Consider the following 19990-nt stretch of genomic DNA (forward strand, 5'->3'; position numbering starts at 1 on the left):
TTTGGATTTCCTCACTTCAAGTTATATTTGCAAACAATCATCGATATTTTCTATTGCATAAGTTGAGTGCGAATGAAGATAATCCAGATGATAATGAATTGGATGACTATTGTTTTCGTGTATAATATACTTGCAAAGAATTCAAAATATTTAAAATGAACCGCAAATTTGTCGATTTGTTCAAGAACATAGACACTTAAAGTAGGGGAAAAAAAGGGAAACGTTTCTGCAAAGGAAACGGTATTACATAAAACAAGTAAAATAATTTTAAAACAATCAATATATGATTTTTATTTTGGTCTCAAACAATAATTTCTTAAAGAGTTTTATAATTGATTGTTCTAAAAATTCAACCTTACCCAAGAATTCATCAAGATTCTCTCGTCGCCCCGTCTCGATTCTCGCCACTTACTGACTCATGAACTGAAACAATTCAACACTCATATATATATGTTGGAACAGTTCAACTTTAATGCAGTTTTGTACAGAAACGTTATTTTACAGACCAAAAAAACATGTGATATAAGGATGCAGCTTGAATCCTGGCAGAGAACTCTTATCTGCTAGTCTGTGTTTGCAAATATTTCTTGTCCAACACATAGATATACGTCTTGTTCGATATTATCATCCAGTCGTAGTAATATACCAAAATATATCTTCCCCTGTCGCATTTAAATAGCAAAAGAGACAGTAGTTATATGCTATTGAACAAAGAGTGAAACCACAAGACCGCAGATTTACAACTGACCTTTAATCTTCTGTAAGATGCTATGGTAGCTAATGGCTCGTTGGATCTATGGACCGTCCCACCTTTTGCGGTCATATTGATCATCTGGCACCGGTTGCAGCCACCCAACGACTGCACAAGCAAACACAAGAGAAAATAACAAATAGAATCCTCGTAAAGAAGCATGGCTTCTACACGTCTTTGAGTTGTTCACAGGGTAAATGCACCCATAAAGACAACTATTCACCAGTACCTCCTGTATTTATGAGCTCTCGAAAGCAAGATTCCACTCAATATGCTATCAACTACTTTGAATGAATTCTGGTTTTATAAGAACAATCAACTCACATTGCTCAAAAGTTTATTGCCTACAATAATCCAACTAGAGACATGGCACTACATAATGATTCTTCCTTCAATTAATTTTTCCATGCTTCCACATCTTCCTTGTAAACATCCAAAATTCCGAGAGTTATTAGCATGCATCTTGGCATGACTGAAATCTAAAAGCTTTTAACCTCTAAGAAAATTCAAATTCCAACTCCAAATGGTACTTTTTGTAAATCTTGAAAATACTATAGGCTAACTCACAGTGAAATTTTTGTCTCCGATCTTTATGCTTCTCCATCTATCTTCTGCATAGGGTTCACCACCGGACACAACTAAGTTGGGGCGGAATCTGGATGTAGAGACTTCGACAAACTGTCCACGGGAGCTATTTTGCAATTCTGCAACAAAGATAAAATATTTAAGTTATGCTTCTTCTAAAATCAAGATGAAATGACATGAAACTCACACTTCTAGAAACATGTCTGATATTCCAAAAATGTGTCAAGACTCAGCATAAATAAAAATTGAAGTCATGGGTAATGACATCTTTTATTAGCCACGTCTTCTCGTGATTGGACAAAAATTATGTTACGACACATGAACTTTATTATGCAAACATCTCAATAATTTACTAGGTGTACTTTGCATTATATTGCTATAAAAGAAGAATTCTTTGATTAGTAGATATATATACTTACGCATGTGTTTACGAACAAATGCATACGCATATAAAAAATTATCTAATCCTTGCCTCGCCATATCTTAAATTTTTAGAAAATCCATATCACCATGCCTGTATCATACATGGGAACCCATTTGAAAGATAAAAATTAGATGCAAGCAAAACTATACATTTATAGACAAGTTAGTAATATTTCTCAAATATACATATTTTTCAGCGAAACTTATCACAAACATAAAAAAGACAAAAATACAAAAAAATTATTGATTCTAAATTCATTTGAGCTGCCAAAAAATCATTTCATTAAAAACTTGATTTTGTTTCTCAAGAAGTATTTCTCTATTTTGCAGTAAAGCTACATTACAATGAAATAAGGTCAAATCCAATTGATGTTACCAAAATCCAATCATCTTTCTCATGCAGCTTGTTCTTGCTTTTAACAAATTAGCATGCCTGATGTCAAAAATATGTATACCAACATTACTCGATATTATAATTCTTCAAAAGAATCGGGTATAGTGGACCTAGAACAACAAATTCCAAATAAAAGCTATCTCAATTTATGGAAAAACATTTGATATTGCAAGCAAGTTGCATAGGGCTTACTAGACTTTAATCTGCTGTTCAGATCGATAACACTTGCCTCAGATATGAGCAAAAATTGACCTTCATTAACAAAATTCAGTCTTGTCTGTAAATCTCTGCACATTTGAGGAATAATAGTGTCGTTCCTATTAGAACACAAATGGTTCTCAGAAGCGGAGCTCCTCACAAGTGTGCAAGGCAAACCAATGGCACTGCTAAACCAAACATCGATGTCATTTTTGCAAACTGGGATTTCATATCTGTTCAAACAATAAAGAAATGAACTCTTATCACCAGTGGTTTTGTTTTTCCATATTTCTTTCTTTTCTTATGGGAAATACATTTATTAAAATATCACAAACACAGCCCCGTGGAACCAAAAAAATCTTAAGAATCTGAAATTTTCAGAAATATTGAAAATATAGGATAATCAGATTTACATCGGCTCAAATTTTCCTTCAGATTAGAGAGAATAAATTATGAAAAATAAAATAGTGTGCCTAAGCAAATACACAATCCTTAGCCATATCACAGCCATTCAACTAGTTAGTCAAGGCCAAGTAGACACACAGGAAAGTACAGGTACACAAATAACGAACTTAAGCAATCAAACCATAAATGATTAAAATAAAACAAAATTACAAATTATGAAGCATAATTTATAGCACATGGCTAATTGTCATTTATCTTAACAGAGTGAAAGTTAAATAATTTGAATACTTTCTTAGCATCGAAGTTTCATTCATAAATTTATCAATACCTTGATCAACCATCTGCAAGAAATCATCATCTATGATAAGCGTGTGACAAACTAATCAACTTATCATTTCGTGGCAGGGACATGCCCATGCAATGCTGGGAAAAAAATGAAGTTTTTACAGTGTCCAAAAGAATTAAGAAAACAAATGGAAATTTCACCTTTGATAATATGTTTTTATCTGTTCTCCTTCAGCAACTGATGAATCTGATATGAGCTTAATCTGCAGTTTCTCATTGCAACGAGGTGACTCGACAAAAAGTACTCCAAGTTTGAGATCAACTGATGTAGTAATATAGCACATATGTGGAACCTGAAATCCTAACTCATTAAACTGGCCTTGGCATGGCATACAAACAAACTTCATATGAAGTCCCGTTTTAAGAGAAAAACATAAAAGATGCTACAACAGAGGTTAAATAACAAGACAGATATTTAAAACCAATCATAAAATGCAACAATTCCCGTGGACACAACATTCGCTGTTTTATTCCATCAAACAATTAGATTATTCACCTTTTTTTGGGTCAGGATTTCCCCGCTCAAGCTCTTGAGAAGCCATTCTCTATCATGTAATAATCCTGAAATTTATTGGAGCCCTGATTCATAAGTCTAGATTTTATGATCACATTAAAATATCAGCCTGCCCTTTTTAGGGTAGCTGGCGATCAGTTTCGAATGACTTCTGATAAGTTGTACAAAAAGACATTCCTCACATAATGTGCTGTGCCTTTTTGGGATTCATATCTCAATATACTATCACGTTTGATTGGAAATATGGCATAAAACATTTTAAAACTAAAAGTTTTCGTCTATATACATTCATGCTTCAGATTTAAAAAATTAAAAAACGGGTTTTATAAAAAGCACAATTCATTTACAAGACAGAAAAACACAGCCTACCTAGTTTGACATTGAAATTAATGAGGTAGTTTAAATTATACCGGTAGTACTCAAAGGCCAGCTCTCCACGTTGAACCCTGCACATGATTTTATTGGATACACCATAATAGATTTCAAAAAATGTCTAGCAGTAACTCCACCAGCATCTGCAATTGGAGAATAGAGGATAAGGATAGTAAGTTTTAACACAATAGAAAGTGACATCATCTCTTATTTGAGCATTTCAATACCGTAAAAATGTAATGTAAAAAACAATAGAAGAAACAAAAAGCATAAATAGTTGTATTATAAAATACATAATGGAAAATTAACCTTCCGACGGAGGTTGAGAAGGCCTTTCTCTCATTAAATCCAAGTATGCAGATTGAACAGGCGAGGACACAAATGCACTATCGATGAATTTTAAAAATTTCTGCACAATAGTATTTTGAATGATAATCAATAAGAGACTGAAAATGGCCAAAATATGTAGAAATAAACGCTGTTGAAGGGCAGCCATATTAATAGTGCAAACATTGCATCATAATCCTTAATTTATGAACTACTACGACGAACAAGTCGTTTTAAAATATCATTATGAAACCAGACAATACAGTAAAGACTAGTTTAAGATATATTAGAATTAAACCTATATTGTGAACCATGTAAATTCTTAAAAAACAAGGAAAGCATAAGGAAGATAATTGGTATTATGATAACAGGAAGAACTCATTAATTCATAGAAGTATACTCGAGCATCTTCAAATGTTGACATGTAACCAAATGACACTCTAACAGATCCAGTTGGTTTCCCATTCAATACATCATGATCATCCCAGCATATGTGTCCTGCCTGAATAACACAAAATATAATTAAAAAAACTTAGACTATACTAGGAACTCCATTTAATGGATACTTGACGTGCAATTACAATGAGTTGCAAACCAGATATACCTCAGCATTAGAAAGAAGATCTGAATGAGACAAACCGAGATGTTTTGCACATGCACCAGGGTTACAAAAGCATCCTGTCTAAGCATGAGCATTTATCATATGAAAGAAAAGGAGAAGATATACAAGAAATCTCCAAAACATATGGACCATATTTTTTTGGTAACTAACTAATTAACTAGACTTACACCCGCGCTTATATTACAGTTTTGATGTATGACTTATATCAGTGAACACAGGGAAGCTGAATAAAAAGTTTCCTTCCCCAAGTAAATCTCCACCGCGAGATCATAGAAGCGAAAAAATCATTCAAAAATGTATTTCTCTACTAAAAACCCGAAAATGATTGGAAAATGTGAACATGTTTCTTGGAAAATGATCATAAGTCTTACCCGTAGCTGAATACTTGATACAGATGCCAATTTCTCCACCTCCCGATACCCAAACCATGATCCATCTGGCCTTTTCAAGTTAAATGAAACTGTAGGGCCCATTTCACTGGACAATAACTGAGCAAAAAATATTGGGATCATAACATTAGTAGAAGCAGCATACGCATGAATGCACATTCAAGATTAGATCACGACAAAGAGTAACAAAAGTTGCCACTTTCGAATTAAAAATGATTACGGACTGAAAGAATCAAATAAACTGTCTTCAAGAAGGAAAAACCAACCTCTTGACAATTTACGCCATATACAACACAGACAATTTTGCCGTTAACATGTCTCATGTCCACAAGCGATCTCCTCACATACATAGCAAGCGACACCGAATGCCTTTAACGTTAAAGCCCTCTTAGCACACAGGTTCACCACCAACATTATACATTTCAATATAAACAAAATAAGAAATTTCTAAAAAAAAAAATTATCCAAAACAAGGCTATTATGTTGGCAGGATGTATATGGGGAATTCTCCCTCTTAACTGTCATATACACTAATTTCAAATTATAAACAACGAAACAGGACAGAGCATATAATCACTGCAAGCTTCAACCATGTATTCTCTATGTTTGAAGTATAGGTAATTATAGAGATATCTGTATTGACTATACCACAACATTTATTCAAATCATCAATTGAAAAATACGACATCTAAAAAGTTTGAATTTCCAACTTTGTGGAAATTAAATGAATAGAAACCAAATAATTGAAGTGGAGAATAAGGAAACTGGTAGATATAGATGTATTGAGTCTATACTGCTGTCATTAGGTCAGTGATACAAGGACAACATAAACAAGATCAAAACACCCTACCAAGACTCTGTTACTTAAAATCTTGAGGAATTCACCATAGCCATCTGACTGGACATATATCAAATTGGTAATTACAAATGTGTGGATGACAATAAGTTCTTCCATACCTGGATATCGCAGACATGGTTAAGTCATTGAGGATTTTGAACCCATGACGAAGAGATGAAATGCTGAGAAATGATATAGTTCCATCCTCAAGGTATTCCTCAATACCATCCCTTCTTTTATGAAAGTCAATATCTGCAATGGATGCAGCCACTGTGCCTGACAGAATTCTAATGTAAGCAAGTTGCATTGCAATTAAATATGGATATAACTGGGAGAGCAGGCCTATGAACAAACCTCCACTAAAATAAGTCTTCTTCAATAAATTTGCATGTTCTGTATAACACGTATATATCAGTGGTTAATTTGTTGGTTCAGATCAATAGAAAAATATTTATGAATCCTAATGATTACCACCCCATTGGACAGCAACCTTACCATTTCGGATGATAAGAGCTCCAATTCCTGTCGGATATCCAAATAGCTGAAGAAAACAAATATGTTTACAGGAATATTAGAAGCTATCATTTTTTAACATAGATCAATATAGAGAGCTTAAATGAGCACCTTATAGAATGAGCAGACAACAAAGTCTGCCTTGTATTTAGATAAATCAGGAGGTATTGTTGCACTTCCTTTTGCAGCATCAATGAGAACCATCCAGTGCCCTCTGCCCATAAGTATCAAAGCCACAAAACACATAAGGGAGCTTAATTCCACAAGCACAATAGAAAAAATTTCAAAAATTCCATTTTGGATGAAAGCAAAAAAATCGATGGATAACCATAGTTTCACAGTTTTTAGTCCGCTAATCGTCATGTGGAAACATGTTAAAACAAGACATTAACTCTAGGAATTCACCTTTGAGGCGTAAAAGTTCCAGAGATTTCATATGAATCTCCCTTGATATCATTCACAAGGTCAAGTTTAAATCTCTGACCCGAAAAGTTGCATTCTGAAGGAAATGCAAATAAATTGTATGTGTTGTCTGCAGTACCAACAGAAGTAAATTAGGTCATATCGAGAGATAAAATGATTCTTCTGTCCTCTCAATCTCTCCCAGCTCCATTGAGGAATATCAAAGACGAAATTGAATGCAAAAATTTCTTATAACTTCACAAAGTACTGCGGTCCAAGAATACCACTATTGATTTTCTCCATAAAGCAAGCCACACATTGTCAATAATTTCACCAAGATGGGACATACATGCTAAATTCAAGTTAAGGCAAAGCAAAGCACGTAAGAATTCTAGGAAAAAGGTCAGTGTTAAAAATTTGAAAACGTTTAAAATTCAAATTAATCACAGATAACTTAACTGGTGAACTCATCATTTCCACACCAGGCTTCTCTTCTTATTTGTACATGGTGTGGTCTAATATTTACCGCAGATTTACCACTAAATCGTTGATTATGTATGGAATTTGCTTCAATGTCTACTGCAATTGCAGCAGCTCCTTCTCTTAGAGCATATCTAACTATCGTCAAGGGAGACAATTTCCCTAAACAAGGATCGCAGATATGACTCAACTGTTATTACAGCTTAAAAAGAGTTAACCTGCACAATTATCACCAACAATGACTCATGATTAAGTGAAAAATTCTCGGTTCTAAATCACTTTTGTATCAAAAAATCAATTACAAGTGTTCTACATGTGGCCGATAACAGATACTTTGTCATTCAAAAAGAAGGATACTCCCTAATACCAAGGACACTGTTGTGATTCTCCATGGTATACATAAAAGTACTTCGGTTGCTCCATGGAAACGTTTCGCCGACCAGTTTCAGTGCTGCTGTTGCACCAGAGGTAAAGACACATTTATATTCTCCAGGGGACGCATTGAAAAAATCAAGGACCTGCCCAACATCATAAACAGCCGTATAATAAATTTTTGAATATAATCAATACTATGATCAGGAAAAAGATATAAAAAAGGGAGACCCCAAAATAATGCCTCACCTGCCGGCGAGCCTCACCAACAATATCACCAGTCGTCAAGCTACAGTTGTTCTGGCTGTCTAATAAAAATCGTAAATAAGGAACCACATATAATTTAAACATCGCAACCTAAAAGTGAACTTTTTGACCCTTTTTTGAAAAAAAAAAAAAAAGGATACGAGGATTCCCATAGAGCGTGGAGTTGAAATCTTTGAAAACGGCTTCCATTTGTAACTCGGAATACAAAGATGCTCCAGCATGGTCCAAATACACTACCTCTACAAAGCCCAACACCACAGTACATCAATTAAGAAATATAATGTTACTACTTCCAAATCCTTGATTTTGAATCAAGAAGCTTTCTTTCCATCTCTTAATTACAAATATAGGGCAAAAAGACAGTCTCAAAGTTAAAACTAGGTACCCTCTATCAAATTTATTTTGGCAAAACCAGGAGCGGGATACTTCTAGTTCAAATCAAGAATCTTAAATCTTTACACATACCCAATAAAAGTACAAAGAAAGAAACTCCGAACTCCCCTTAAATTAATACCCGTGGTATTCGAAAACATCTTTTACATAACGATTCACGTTTCTTACTACGAATCGTGAAGCATGTACTTATTTCTTTGCGGATCACTTTCCTAAACAAATAAAGAGGAAACTTAAACAAAAAAAAAAAAAGACAAGCAAACCATTCAATCTTTTGAATTCATTAGCCCTTAAATCATCAATGTTTTTTGGAGCACCAGGATACCCATAATCCCCGCCGAACTCCTTCAAGAATCGTTCTTTCTCTGGGTCGGTGGCCATGTTTAGATTCTACGACAAAAAAAACTCCTTAATCGTTTCTTACAAGAAAATAGAAGATTCTGATGAAAGATCAACCACGCAGCAACACACACCCCATGAAAACGAATAAGTTGCCAAAATTTAATGGTGAGCCATGATGATACTACCAAATTGCCAAATCAATGTTTATAAGTTTTTTTTAAAGATTCCTCTCAAAAACTATAAATAATTTTTAAAAAAATATTTCAATATTTTTCCTTCTTAACCTGCAGTATCAATGAATTGCATAATTTTACCACAATTATTAATTGTACAATTCACTCAACATTTTTAAAATCATCTTAATCAAATTATAATTAATTTCAATTTCATAATATTTGAGTGATGCGTGTATACGTGAGGGTCAAAATGTAAAAATCTAACTACTAATCAAACGAATGCGAGTCCGGATTCAACCTTCAATTTTAATCTCCACGGTTAAGTAACGAAAACTAAAAAAAAACTTAATGAAAGTGAAGATAATAAAAGTGGAAACTTCAACAACATCACATATGAAGGCTTGAATATGTAGCAATTATTAAAGAATAGGTCTCTTGTGAGACGGTCTCACGAATCTTTATTTGTGAGACGGTCAATCCTACCGATATTCACAATAACAAGTAATATTTTTAGCATAAAAAATAATATTTTTTCATGGATGACCCAAATAAGAGATTTGTCTCATAAAATACGACCCGTAAAATCATCTCACATAAGTTTTTGTCATTATTAAAAATAGATTGAAGTGAATGTAGTGGAGTTTGAGAAGTTTTTTATGTTTGATTATGTTGAGTGTTTTTATATTCTAAATTAGTAATGTATCAGTTTTTATATTCTGGTTGCACTTGTATTGTCTTATTTGTGTATTGTATTCATTTAACTTTTATATTGATTTATGTTTTGAATTAGACGTTATTTTAAATATATTGAGTTAGAACTCAGATGTTACATTTAAATATATCAACATTTTATAACTTAAGTGCATTTAAATTTATTTAAATAAGTCATTCTGGTATAATAATTAATAAATATTTGTAAAAATATTATGTATTTAAAATATGTAACTAGGTAAGTAAACTTAATTACTTGAAATTGCAAAATTAATTGACTGATTTAAATATACTATCTTTTTTTTTCTTCCAGATTCTTGGTTATTTTCTAAAATGAGTCATGTGTTTATCTAAAAAATGACAAATAAGTAACTATAAATTAAAAAATTAGTTTTTCAAAAAAAAATATTAAAATCCGGTTAACCAAAATTCCAAAATAATTTTGATTTTCAAACGAACCGAACCGCTTAATTTGGTTCGGATTTTAGGTGAACCAAAAATACGATTTGGTTCAGGTGAATTGGCCCGAATGAACACGACCCTTACTCTCAAGAATATTATTTGTTTAATCTTATCTCTTATTACTAATCCCATCAAATCCTCGGCTCTGTTTGGTAGGTTTTATAATATCTTGTTTGATTAGTTTTCTAGCATTTGGACTTTGCCAAAAACTTGTGTGAGATGGTCTCATAGGTCGTATTTTGTGAGACGGATCTCTTATTAGGTTAGCCATGAAAAATATTATTTTTTATGTTAAAAGTATTACTTTTTATTTTAAAAGTATTACTTTTTATTGTGAATATCGGTAAAATTGACATGTCTCACAGATAAAAATTCATGACCGTATTACAAGTGACCTACTCTTGGACTTTATATACAGAGGACTATTTTCATTGTATATGTTGGAAAATATATTCATGCAATGGAAGATGGAAATTTTATATCTCACTGACATTGAACAAAATGATTACAAAAATATCTTACACCGGTAGTTAAATAGCAAATGGGTCTTGTAAACCTAATTCATCTCCCCCGCAAGCACGACGGAGATGAAGGGCGGATGAATCGCGACTTCCAAAAATCAAATGGGCCAACCAAAAAATTGATTTAAAATTGCAGGTAGATGTTGTTTTCTTCAACTGATTTGAAAAACAATTTTAAATCTCATTTTTTATTTTTCCTGTAAAAACAAAATTCGGTTTAAACTAGAAGAAAAAAATTTGATTTTCGATGGTTCTCCTGTTCAGATCTTGAGGCATGGTGCTCTCCATGTAAAACAAACAGGAAGAACTACTTGATCTTTAACGGTTCTCACCTCATCTCTGTATTTTGGGAGAGGAAAAATATCAGGGATTGATTCCAATTGGGATCTTTTTTTTCTTTTTTTTTTTCCAATAAGTATGTGAGGTTTGGGGAAGAAAAAACCATAGAAGGATATTTCGGTCGGAAAAATAATGATAGTCATGTTATCTCCTTTTAAAAATCACACCACCTAACTCATTTGCAAGAACTGCCCAGAGATTTGAAGAAGGTTTTGGTGAAGCCTCTTATTATTTATCAATCAAATTGCATATCAATCATGTATCAATCAAATTAATAATCATTCAATTATCTCAATCTATGGACTAAGGGGAGCCTTATTCTGTTTCCAAATCCACATATCCTAATAATCTCAACCTTGTTTGTCTCTTTTTGCGCTCTCTTTCTACTTCCTTTCTTCTTTCTGTTTTTCTTTCTTCCATCTTTTTGGGCTTTTCAGTTTCTAGTTGTTTAATTTGCCACCGACCAAGTCTCCGTCGTTAAGATTAGTAGGTGATTTAAAGTTCTTTTTTTTCGCCATGTTCTTTCTTTCTTTATCCTGTTCACAAAGATAAAAGTAAACAAATACAATGTTTAATACATGTCTTTGATTCTATTGTTGCTTCTTAGTCCACTCATCCTTGGTTTAATTGGACTTTTAGTCCTTCGGATGTTCCACTTAGGGCACCCGCATTCGTTATTGTTATAACACCCATCACCTTATCAAAAATCGTAGGGTCCACATGCCACATACACATTACATTAACACATCTATTCTCTCACATTCATTTTAACATTCACACTCATTATTTGTAGGTCTCGCTGTCCACTCATTAATCTTATTCTTACACTCATTATTTGTAGGTCCCGCTGTCCACTCATTCATCTTATTCTTACTTTAAATTAAATAAATTCAATTTCAAATTTTGTAAGAAATTTAAATTATTATTAATTTATATTAATAATAATATGTTTTTATACATTTAGTACGTAAAATAATTAAATTTTATGAGTGTCATTTATTTAAAATTAAAAATTTATTATAAACCTAAAATAAAACGGTACAATATATAATAATAAATAACACTTGCATAAAAATAAAAGAAAATAAATTAAACTTAAGAGAAGATGCAAAATACTAATTCAAGGATTGTTGTTGTATTGTGACCAAATATGTTCAACTAAGTCGGCACGAAGTTGGTGATGCACATGAGTGTCACGTATTTCGGAATTTGTTCGGAGATATTCAGGGAATCCTCGGTTTGAGCCCTGGATGGGTTGTGCGGGTTCGTCACCTTCATTGTTGTACCAATTTGTCACGTGAACCCCCTCATCTTCGACAATCATGTTATGTAAAATAATGCATGCTAACATAATATATTTTAACTTTTTTCTGTACCAATAACGAGCTGGACCTCTGACAATTGCCCATCGAGCTTGGAGCACCCCAAATGCTCGTTCAACATCTTTTCTTGCAGACTCTTGTCTTTCCTTAAAAGCCTCCTCTTTGGATCCTCCGGGCAAGAAAAAGCCTTAACGAAAGTGGCTCATTCCGGATATATTCCATCTGTTAAATAATACCCCTTCGTATATTGAGTCTTGTTGACCATGAAATTAATCTCTGGTGCATTTCCTTGCAAGACATTATTGAATATGGGAGATTCGTACAACACGTTAAGATCCTTACGTGAACCGGCGACACCAAAGAATGCATGCCATATCCACAAGTCTTGAGACGCGACCGCTTCAAGCACGATTGTCGGTGACCCATGGCCTCTTGTAAACTGACCTTTCCAAGCAACTGGGCAATTTTTCCATTCCCAGTACATGCAATCAAGACTGCCCAACATTCCAGGGAACCCATGCCTTTCATCATGCATTTGAAGAAGACGTTGAACATCATCAGTATTTGGCATTCTCAAATATCGATCACTAAATAGTTCAACCACATATCCGCAGAACTTGAAAAGACACTTGATGGCAGTTGATTCACCCATGCGTAGGTACTCGTCAAGATGGTCGGCCGGGACTCCATACGCCAATTGACGAATTGCAGCCGTGCATTTTTGTAGTGGTGACAAGCCTTTTCTTCTCGCAGCATCGTCCCTTTGTTGAAAATAGGTGAACGATCCTCAAGTGCATTCACTATTCGAAAGAATAACTCTCTTCGCATGCGAAATCGTCTTCGAAATATTTGATCTGGATACACCGGGTTTGTGGAGAAATAATCATTGAAGAGCCTCGCGTGCCCGGCTTCACGATTTCTTTGGATGAACCTTCTTCTTCGTCGCATCACGTTATTACTTTGATATGCTTCAACTATTTGTCGACTTTGTTGAAGTATCAATGACATTAGCTCTTTCCCCGGATCATAATCTTCGTCATCAACTTCAGCTTGGACTTCGTTTTCACTTGTTGAGCTAGAGGTTGAACTACTGGAATATTGAGACATTTTTGAGTAAAAAAAAGAAGAAAAAAGATTTTTGGAGTGAAGAATAATATGTTTTGATGTTTGAAATAATTTGTGTAGTGTGTGAATATTTATAGATGAATATATTATTTTTTTATTAAACTAGACGTTAACTAGCCGTTAATTAGCCGTTAATTTTTTTTTAATTTTATAAATAAAAACAATCGTTAGTTTTTAATTGAACATTATTTTTAATTTATTTTAATTTCCGAATTTATTTTTAAAAAATGAAAATTTGAAATTTAAACATATACATTAAATGATATTAAATAAGGAAACATCATCACGTGTGTGGGGCCCGAGTTCAGCGACGGTTTCTGAAAATCCGTCGCTATTTAAACCGTCGCTAAATGTCAAATTTTTTTAAAAAAATAAGCAGACAGAGGGGCGTTCAAACAACAAGACCTAGAATGCTAGAAATATGCTGGAACGCTTAAAAACTAGTGCTTGAAGATTGAGTTTTTAGCAGAGTATTTTGCAAGTTGTGTCTCTTTCTTTCTGTCGATGTCCTCCTTTACTTCCCAACTTAGCATCTATTGGGCCTTTTGTAATGGACTGTCGAATTCACAAGGCCCAATCCCTTGACAGATTTCAAATCACAATAAAAATTTATCCCGCTCTTCTACCATCACAACCAAAACACCTTCCCATTCTTCATCTAGAAAAAGCTTTAATTTCCAACCAATTATCAAAACCCAACCATGAATTTCAAACTCTCGTCTCTCAGTATTTTCGACCCAAAAATCTTCTTCTGTCACACTTTTTGTCTCCAGCTTCGTCTCTTACCATGCCACTGTTGAAGATTGTTCACCATATTTTTTGTTCTTCTCTCCCCTGGGCTGTTGTCCTTTGAAGAAATATTTTGGCTCGAGACTCATCTCCAGCGAAGAATTTCCTGCCTTTTAGCTCATTGTCAAGAAATTTCAGCAATTCTTCCACTTCTTCCTTGGCTTTCACTTGCTCCTCCCCTTCACTCCAACAAGCCGTCCACATCGCTGGAAAGCACTTTTCCTCAATAAATTTAGCCCAGAAACGCGCTATGCCCCTGTCATAAGGATTTTTCGGCAAGATGGATGGCCTGTTTTCCCTTGTCTCGTCGATATATTAAAGATTCACCAATGAATCGGCGATTGGCTTACCATTGTGCAGCAGCACAAGAACTTTCTTGTGGACCAGATTGTATTGAAGAAGCAAAGGGGACTTGTTGGTAAGATCTTCTTCTATGTATTCGTATACACTCCTTTCAGTTTGAGCGCCATCTCGACTCTGCGGCTGAATGGGCTTCCCCAGGCACCAAATATTTTCACTTCCACCATTATAATTCTTGGAGTTCTCGATGGTCAAATTTCGGTGTAGTTTGCTCTTGTTGAGAGCTTTTTCTTATAGGGAAATTTGACTTGTCGGCTAAGAAAGTGCGAATAAAAAAATTGGATAACTTCTTGTAAGAGCGATGGTTGTTGTTGACCTTGAAAACAGAGAGGCACTGTTTGGCCATATATTAGCCTTTACATCGTGGTAGTAGTGCGATGGCCATTGCATGGCCTTGTTACTTGCATCTGGGGAAAGGTGATTCTTGAGTAATATCTCGCATGTGTGCAGTTGTTTTTGAACCTCATAAACATATTATTTCCAAGTTTATTCCTATCTCGGTCTCGGCCACTCCCTTGGCTTCATTTCTTGCACCCACTGAATTAGATATGACATTGGCTATTTTGATGCTTTTACCTCATGGAAGCAAAGTATGAAACTTCATAAGCCATTATTTGGCCTTCCCGCATCTATATTCGTGTCTGACAGGGGAGTCTGATATGTCATTATCTTAGCTGTAGGTAGGTGTGTTGATTTCCAAACAACCATCAATTAGGTCTAGAACTTCTCCAAGGTCAATGGTTATTGCCGAAGATCGGTAAAGACTCTCATTTCTTTGTGGCTATCTATTTTTCTGTTATCTTGCTCTGTTAGTTGAATGTTCCCTGATTGCATATCTTTGTGTGTATCACCATTATCACGTTTGTTTCTTGCTTCTATATGTTGGTGTTGGTAAGTTCATTGATAGCAGATAACACTGACTGAGAGTTGGCCATGGATTGGCCTCAGTTCTCCAGTGCGTTCGACACTTAAGCTTTGGTGTCATTTAGAGCTTTTTAAAACACAGGTAACTCTCAACTCTTATGTGCTCTTATCTGCTGCATCCACTCACAACGATTCCCTCGTCCCTAGCATTTATGCATTGCACTTCAGTCGGATCCCTTTCCCACATATACGTATATGCATTTGCACTTCAGTCGGACCCTTTTCTCGCATACACGTGTATGCATTTGCACTTCAGTCGGACCCCTTTCCCGCATACACGTATATGCATTTGCACGTCAGTCGGACCCCTTTCCCGCATACACATTTACTTATTGTTCTTCCATGCGGTGGCTCTGCTTTATATTTGTTGACTGTTGGTTTGGTGTTGTGGTTGTTGGATGATGGATGTGGAGTGAAGATGGGTTTGTAACATGTGATTTTGTGTATTGGAGGTTGAGGAGGAATTTCTATTCGTTCTTAATCCACTTAACCCAACTCACTTCAATAGCTTCGAGCAAAACCATAAGTTGGCTTAAAACTCCTCGCTCGCCATTTTCTCCTCCCTTGATTTTCAATAGCTTCGAGCAAAACCATAAGTTGGCTTAAAACTCCCCTCTTGCCATTATCTCCTCCCTTGATTCCCTATCGAAACAAAATGAATCCAATATGATAAAAGTGGCCTACAGAGCATTGTACGCTTGGATTCTCAGTTCATCCAGTTCTTCTAACTCCATGATCATTGCTTCATTATAATTTTCAAGGGAAAATTCATTTTGCCTTGCCACTCGTATTGATGGCACCATGATCTCCAATGGGAGCACTGCATCGTGGCCAAAGGTAAGGGAAAAAGGGCTCACTCCAGTGGCAGTCCTCTTGGATGTTCTATATGCCCACAAAGTTTCTGATAATAACCGTGGCCAATCCCTGGGATTTTCTTCCATCATTTTCTGTAAAATCTTTATTAAAACTTTGTTCGATGCTTTGGCCTGTCCGTTGGATTGTGGGTAATGAGAGGATGAATTTCTCAATTTGATTCCATAGTCTTTCCGCGAATTCCTTCATATCTGAACCCGTGAACAAAGTTCCCTGATCCATGGTTAGGGACTCTGGAATTCCAAATCTATGAATAATATTATCTTTCACAAAGTTAATGACATCCCCTTGTTCCGCTTTCTTCAAAGGCACTATGAAAAACTCTGTGGCCACAAGGATGAACAAGTGGCCTTTAGATGATGATGGGTAGATTTTCCCTATTAAGTCAATGGCCCAGCCCTTGAACGGCCATGGTTTGACAACGCTGTGGAGCTCATCCGCCAGAATTCTTTTGATGTTCCCGTGTTTCTGACATGGCTGGCATCCCTTATCATATTTGATGCAATCTTTCATGATGGATGGCCAATAGTAGCCATACCTCCTTATCAATCATCTCATCTTCACTCCAGATTGATGTGCTCCGCACACTCCCTCGTGAATTTGCTTCATGATCTCCAATGCTTCTGGGAAGCCTATGCATCTAAGGAGAAGACCATCTAGACCTTTCCTGTACAAATCTCCCTCCACTAAGACGTAATTAAGAGCTCTCATTTTTAAACCATGTGGAATATCTCTCCCGGTTGATTCTAGCACCTGTTTTATGTCATCCCTCCAGTCACCAGCTAAGTTTATATCCAAGTTGAGCGTGTCTACCTGAATCCCTCTTTGCTGAATTGAAGGGTTGTGTTTCTTCTGAATTAACACCAGCCTGTGTGTAAGTTCTTGAGACATCTTCAATCCCGAAGCAACCTGTGCCAACTCGTCTGCCTCCAAATTTTCTTGTCTTGGGACGTGTAGTAATGACACTTCTTCAAAATCATCTAGAAGTTGGGATGCCGCGGTATAGTACGAAGCCAAGGACAAACTTGTGCATTTGAACTCCCCTGACAGTTGTTTGAGTACCAGCTGAGAATCCCCTGATATTAACAATTCCTTCGCCCATAAATATTTCAGAATTTCCAATCCAATGATCAGTGCTTCGTATTCCGCCTGATTGTTGGTGCATGGAAAACCCAAATTAAAGGATAGAGCGATTTTCATACCTCTTGGGGAGGTGATAACAATACCAGCTCCGGCTGCTGTTTCTGTACTTGATCCATCGAACTTCAACCCCCAGGGTTGAACTCCCACTCCACAAACTGGAAATCCAACCTTCTCTCCAATAAACTCATCAGGTGAAGGATGATCAGCTAAAAAATCGGCTATAGCTTGGCCTTTTACTGATTTTTGGGGGTAGTAGATCAATGTAAACTCGGTCAATGCTAAAGACCACTTGCCAATTCTCCCAGAGAGGATGAGTCTATTAAGCATATATTTGATCAAATCGGTTTTACTCACCACAAGCACTCTTGATTGAATCAAATAATGTCTTAACTTAGTACACGCGTAATACAGTGTTAAGCATAGCTTCTCAATCACAAAGTATTTTACTTCTACTAGAGTAAGGAATCTATTCAAATAATAGATAGCATGCTCATTTCTTTCGTGATTATTTTGAACTAATAGACATCCAATTGATTCATGAGCAGCAGAGATGTATAATTTAAGGGGCATTCCATACCTGGGAGGCATCAGAACAGGCGGGTTAGATAAATATCTCTTGATCACATCAAAAGATTTCTGATGCGAATCTTCCCATTTGAACTCCCTGCTGTCTTTGAGCTTCAACAACTGTGAAAACTCCTTCTCCTTCCCTGCAAGGTTAGAAATAAAACCTCTCAAGTAATTCACTTGCCCAAGGAACCGTTGTAACTCTTTCTTGTTCCTAGGTGGATTTGCTTTCATAATAGCTTTGGCTTTGTTTTTATTCACTTCAACTCCCCTCTGATGTACCAGAAACCCCAAAAAGTTTCCTGTTTTCACACCAAAGGCACATTTCAATGGATTTAACTTTAATTCATGTTGCCTCATTCTTTGGAAGCTCTTCCTCAAGTGTTCAATGTGATCAGCAGCTTGTTTAGATTTAACAACAATATCATCTATATACACTTCAATGTGGTGTCCTATCATATCATGACAGATCGAGTTCGTAGCCCTTTGATACGTGGCTCCTGCGTTCTTTAGCCTGAATGGCATGACAAGCCACTCAAACGTACCAACAGCTCATGGGGGCATCTGAATGCTGTTTTGTGAGTATCTGCCTCTGCTATCTTGATCTGGTTGTAACCTGAGAATCCATCTATGAAGGATAACAATTCATGCCTAGCCACTGAATCAATTAACATATCAGGTATCGGCATCACATACACATCTTTGGGAGTTGCACTAGTTCAAGTCTCGGAAGTCAATGCATATTCTGACCTTGCCATTCTTTTTCATGACTGGCACAATGTTCGAAAGCCATTCGGTATATCTGATTGGCTTTATAAACTTGGCCCTCAACAGTTTCTCGACTTCCTCTATTACTTTCAACTCGATTTCTTTTGCCATGTGGCGAGATGGCTGTTGAAATGGTTTGAAGCCTTCTTTGAGTGGAAGTCGGCATTCGACCAATTTTCGGTCCAACCCTGGCATGTCATCATAACTCCATGCTAAACAATCTTTGTACTCCTTCAACATACTGATCAAATCTTGCTTCAATTGATTTTCCAGCTAGCTTACTCACATACACCACCTTTAGATCCTCAAGCTCCCCCAAGTTAATCTCTTCTAATGGGTCTTGTACCTCATGTTGGCCATCTTCCATTTGAGATGGGGCCATCAATAGTTCATCAACTTGGAGTTCATCCTCTTCGTACTCTTCTTCTTGGACAACCTCAGCTCCATAAGTGTCCCATGCTTCATCTTACTCTAATTTGTTCAGTACTTGATGTACATGAGCCTTCCATATAGAGGTTGCAGCTACCTCCTTTTCTTTTTGGTTTAAATCAATCATCAACCTCCTCAGTCAGCGGCTGAATTATCGGCCTAGACGGCACGATAACAGTAGGCTTGAGAAATCTTTCCAACACTGAGCTTGGAGTTGGTGTTTGCATGTACAATTGACTTTCTTTCTTGCTATTGCTACGAATTTTGATAGGCCCAAAATCCCCATTGTAATATCTGGCCTCCACTGCACTTGCACTTGTTTGAAAATGGTTGTCCATCCGCTTCTACAACCTCCACATCGTCCTCTTTCCAAAATAACAACAGTTGGTGCATTGAGGATGGGATGCACTGGTTTGTATGGATCCAATCTCTGCCTAACAACTCTTGGAAGTTGGCGGAGGAGTTTACCACGAAAAATGCACATAAAGACGACATGCTCCCTACAATAACATCAGCAGGGAGTACCCCAATGGTCTTGGTGGTTTCCCA

At 35.9% G+C, this 19990-nt stretch overlaps 2 protein-coding genes across 6 annotated transcripts; both read right to left on the reverse strand.

Annotated features, from left to right (window-relative positions):
• Positions 1–204: 204 nt before the first annotated feature.
• LOC142532353 (molybdenum cofactor sulfurase-like) lies at positions 205–9132 on the reverse strand. 5 transcript variants are annotated; one of them, XM_075638673.1, is made up of 23 exons: positions 8854–9131; positions 8338–8436; positions 8180–8238; positions 7916–8076; positions 7538–7692; positions 7082–7208; positions 6788–6890; positions 6659–6704; positions 6518–6556; positions 6283–6439; positions 5592–5694; positions 5308–5424; positions 4919–4996; positions 4715–4816; positions 4297–4396; positions 4026–4130; positions 3598–3662; positions 3243–3394; positions 2346–2584; positions 1319–1455; positions 749–859; positions 561–662; positions 205–423 (listed from the first exon to the last, which is right to left on the reverse strand). In XM_075638673.1, the coding sequence occupies exons 1-22, from the start codon at positions 8969–8971 to the stop codon at positions 564–566; spliced, it is 2472 nt and encodes an 823-aa protein (XP_075494788.1). In that variant the 5' UTR covers positions 8972–9131; the 3' UTR covers positions 205–423; positions 561–563. The 5 variants fall into 5 exon arrangements, 4 of the variants coding, with proteins under 4 accessions (XP_075494788.1, XP_075494793.1, XP_075494783.1 ...); XR_012816548.1 differs by lacking the exon at positions 205–423 and having other exon boundaries at positions 463–662; positions 2383–2584; positions 8854–9132; XM_075638678.1 differs by lacking the exon at positions 205–423 and having other exon boundaries at positions 463–662; positions 6283–6433.
• A 7951-nt stretch (positions 9133–17083) lies between these two features.
• Positions 17084–19178, reverse strand: LOC142537713 (uncharacterized). The gene is made up of 3 exons (XM_075643206.1): positions 18995–19178; positions 18790–18902; positions 17084–18517 (listed from the first exon to the last, which is right to left on the reverse strand). The coding sequence occupies exons 1-3, from the start codon at positions 19176–19178 to the stop codon at positions 17084–17086; spliced, it is 1731 nt and encodes a 576-aa protein (XP_075499321.1).
• Positions 19179–19990: the final 812 nt, after the last annotated feature.

The sequence above is a fragment of the Primulina tabacum genome, chromosome 2 (genome assembly GCF_025594145.1).
Source record: "Primulina tabacum isolate GXHZ01 chromosome 2, ASM2559414v2, whole genome shotgun sequence".
Lineage (NCBI taxonomy): Eukaryota > Viridiplantae > Streptophyta > Magnoliopsida > Lamiales > Gesneriaceae > Primulina > Primulina tabacum.

Bases quoted from the DNA above. Each gene is read 5' to 3' on its own strand.
- LOC142532353 (XM_075638673.1), bottom strand. From the start codon at position 8,971: ATGGCCACCGACCCAGAGAAAGAACGATTCTTGAAGGAGTTCGGCGGG. The intron at 6,705-6,787 runs GTGCTCATTTAA...TGTTTTCTTCAG, and splicing joins TTGTCTGCTCATTCTATAAG to CTATTTGGATATCCGACAGG. The intron at 3,395-3,597 runs GTGAATAATCTA...TTAGGATTTCAG, and splicing joins AAATCCTGACCCAAAAAAAG to GTTCCACATATGTGCTATAT.
- LOC142537713 (XM_075643206.1), bottom strand. From the start codon at position 19,178: ATGCCGACTTCCACTCAAAGAAGGCTTCAAACCATTTCAACAGCCATC. The intron at 18,903-18,994 runs GTCAGAATATGC...TAATTGATTCAG, and splicing joins TCATGAAAAAGAATGGCAAG to TGGCTAGGCATGAATTGTTA. The intron at 18,518-18,789 runs GTACGTTTGAGT...CTGGTACATCAG, and splicing joins GATGCCCCCATGAGCTGTTG to AGGGGAGTTGAAGTGAATAA.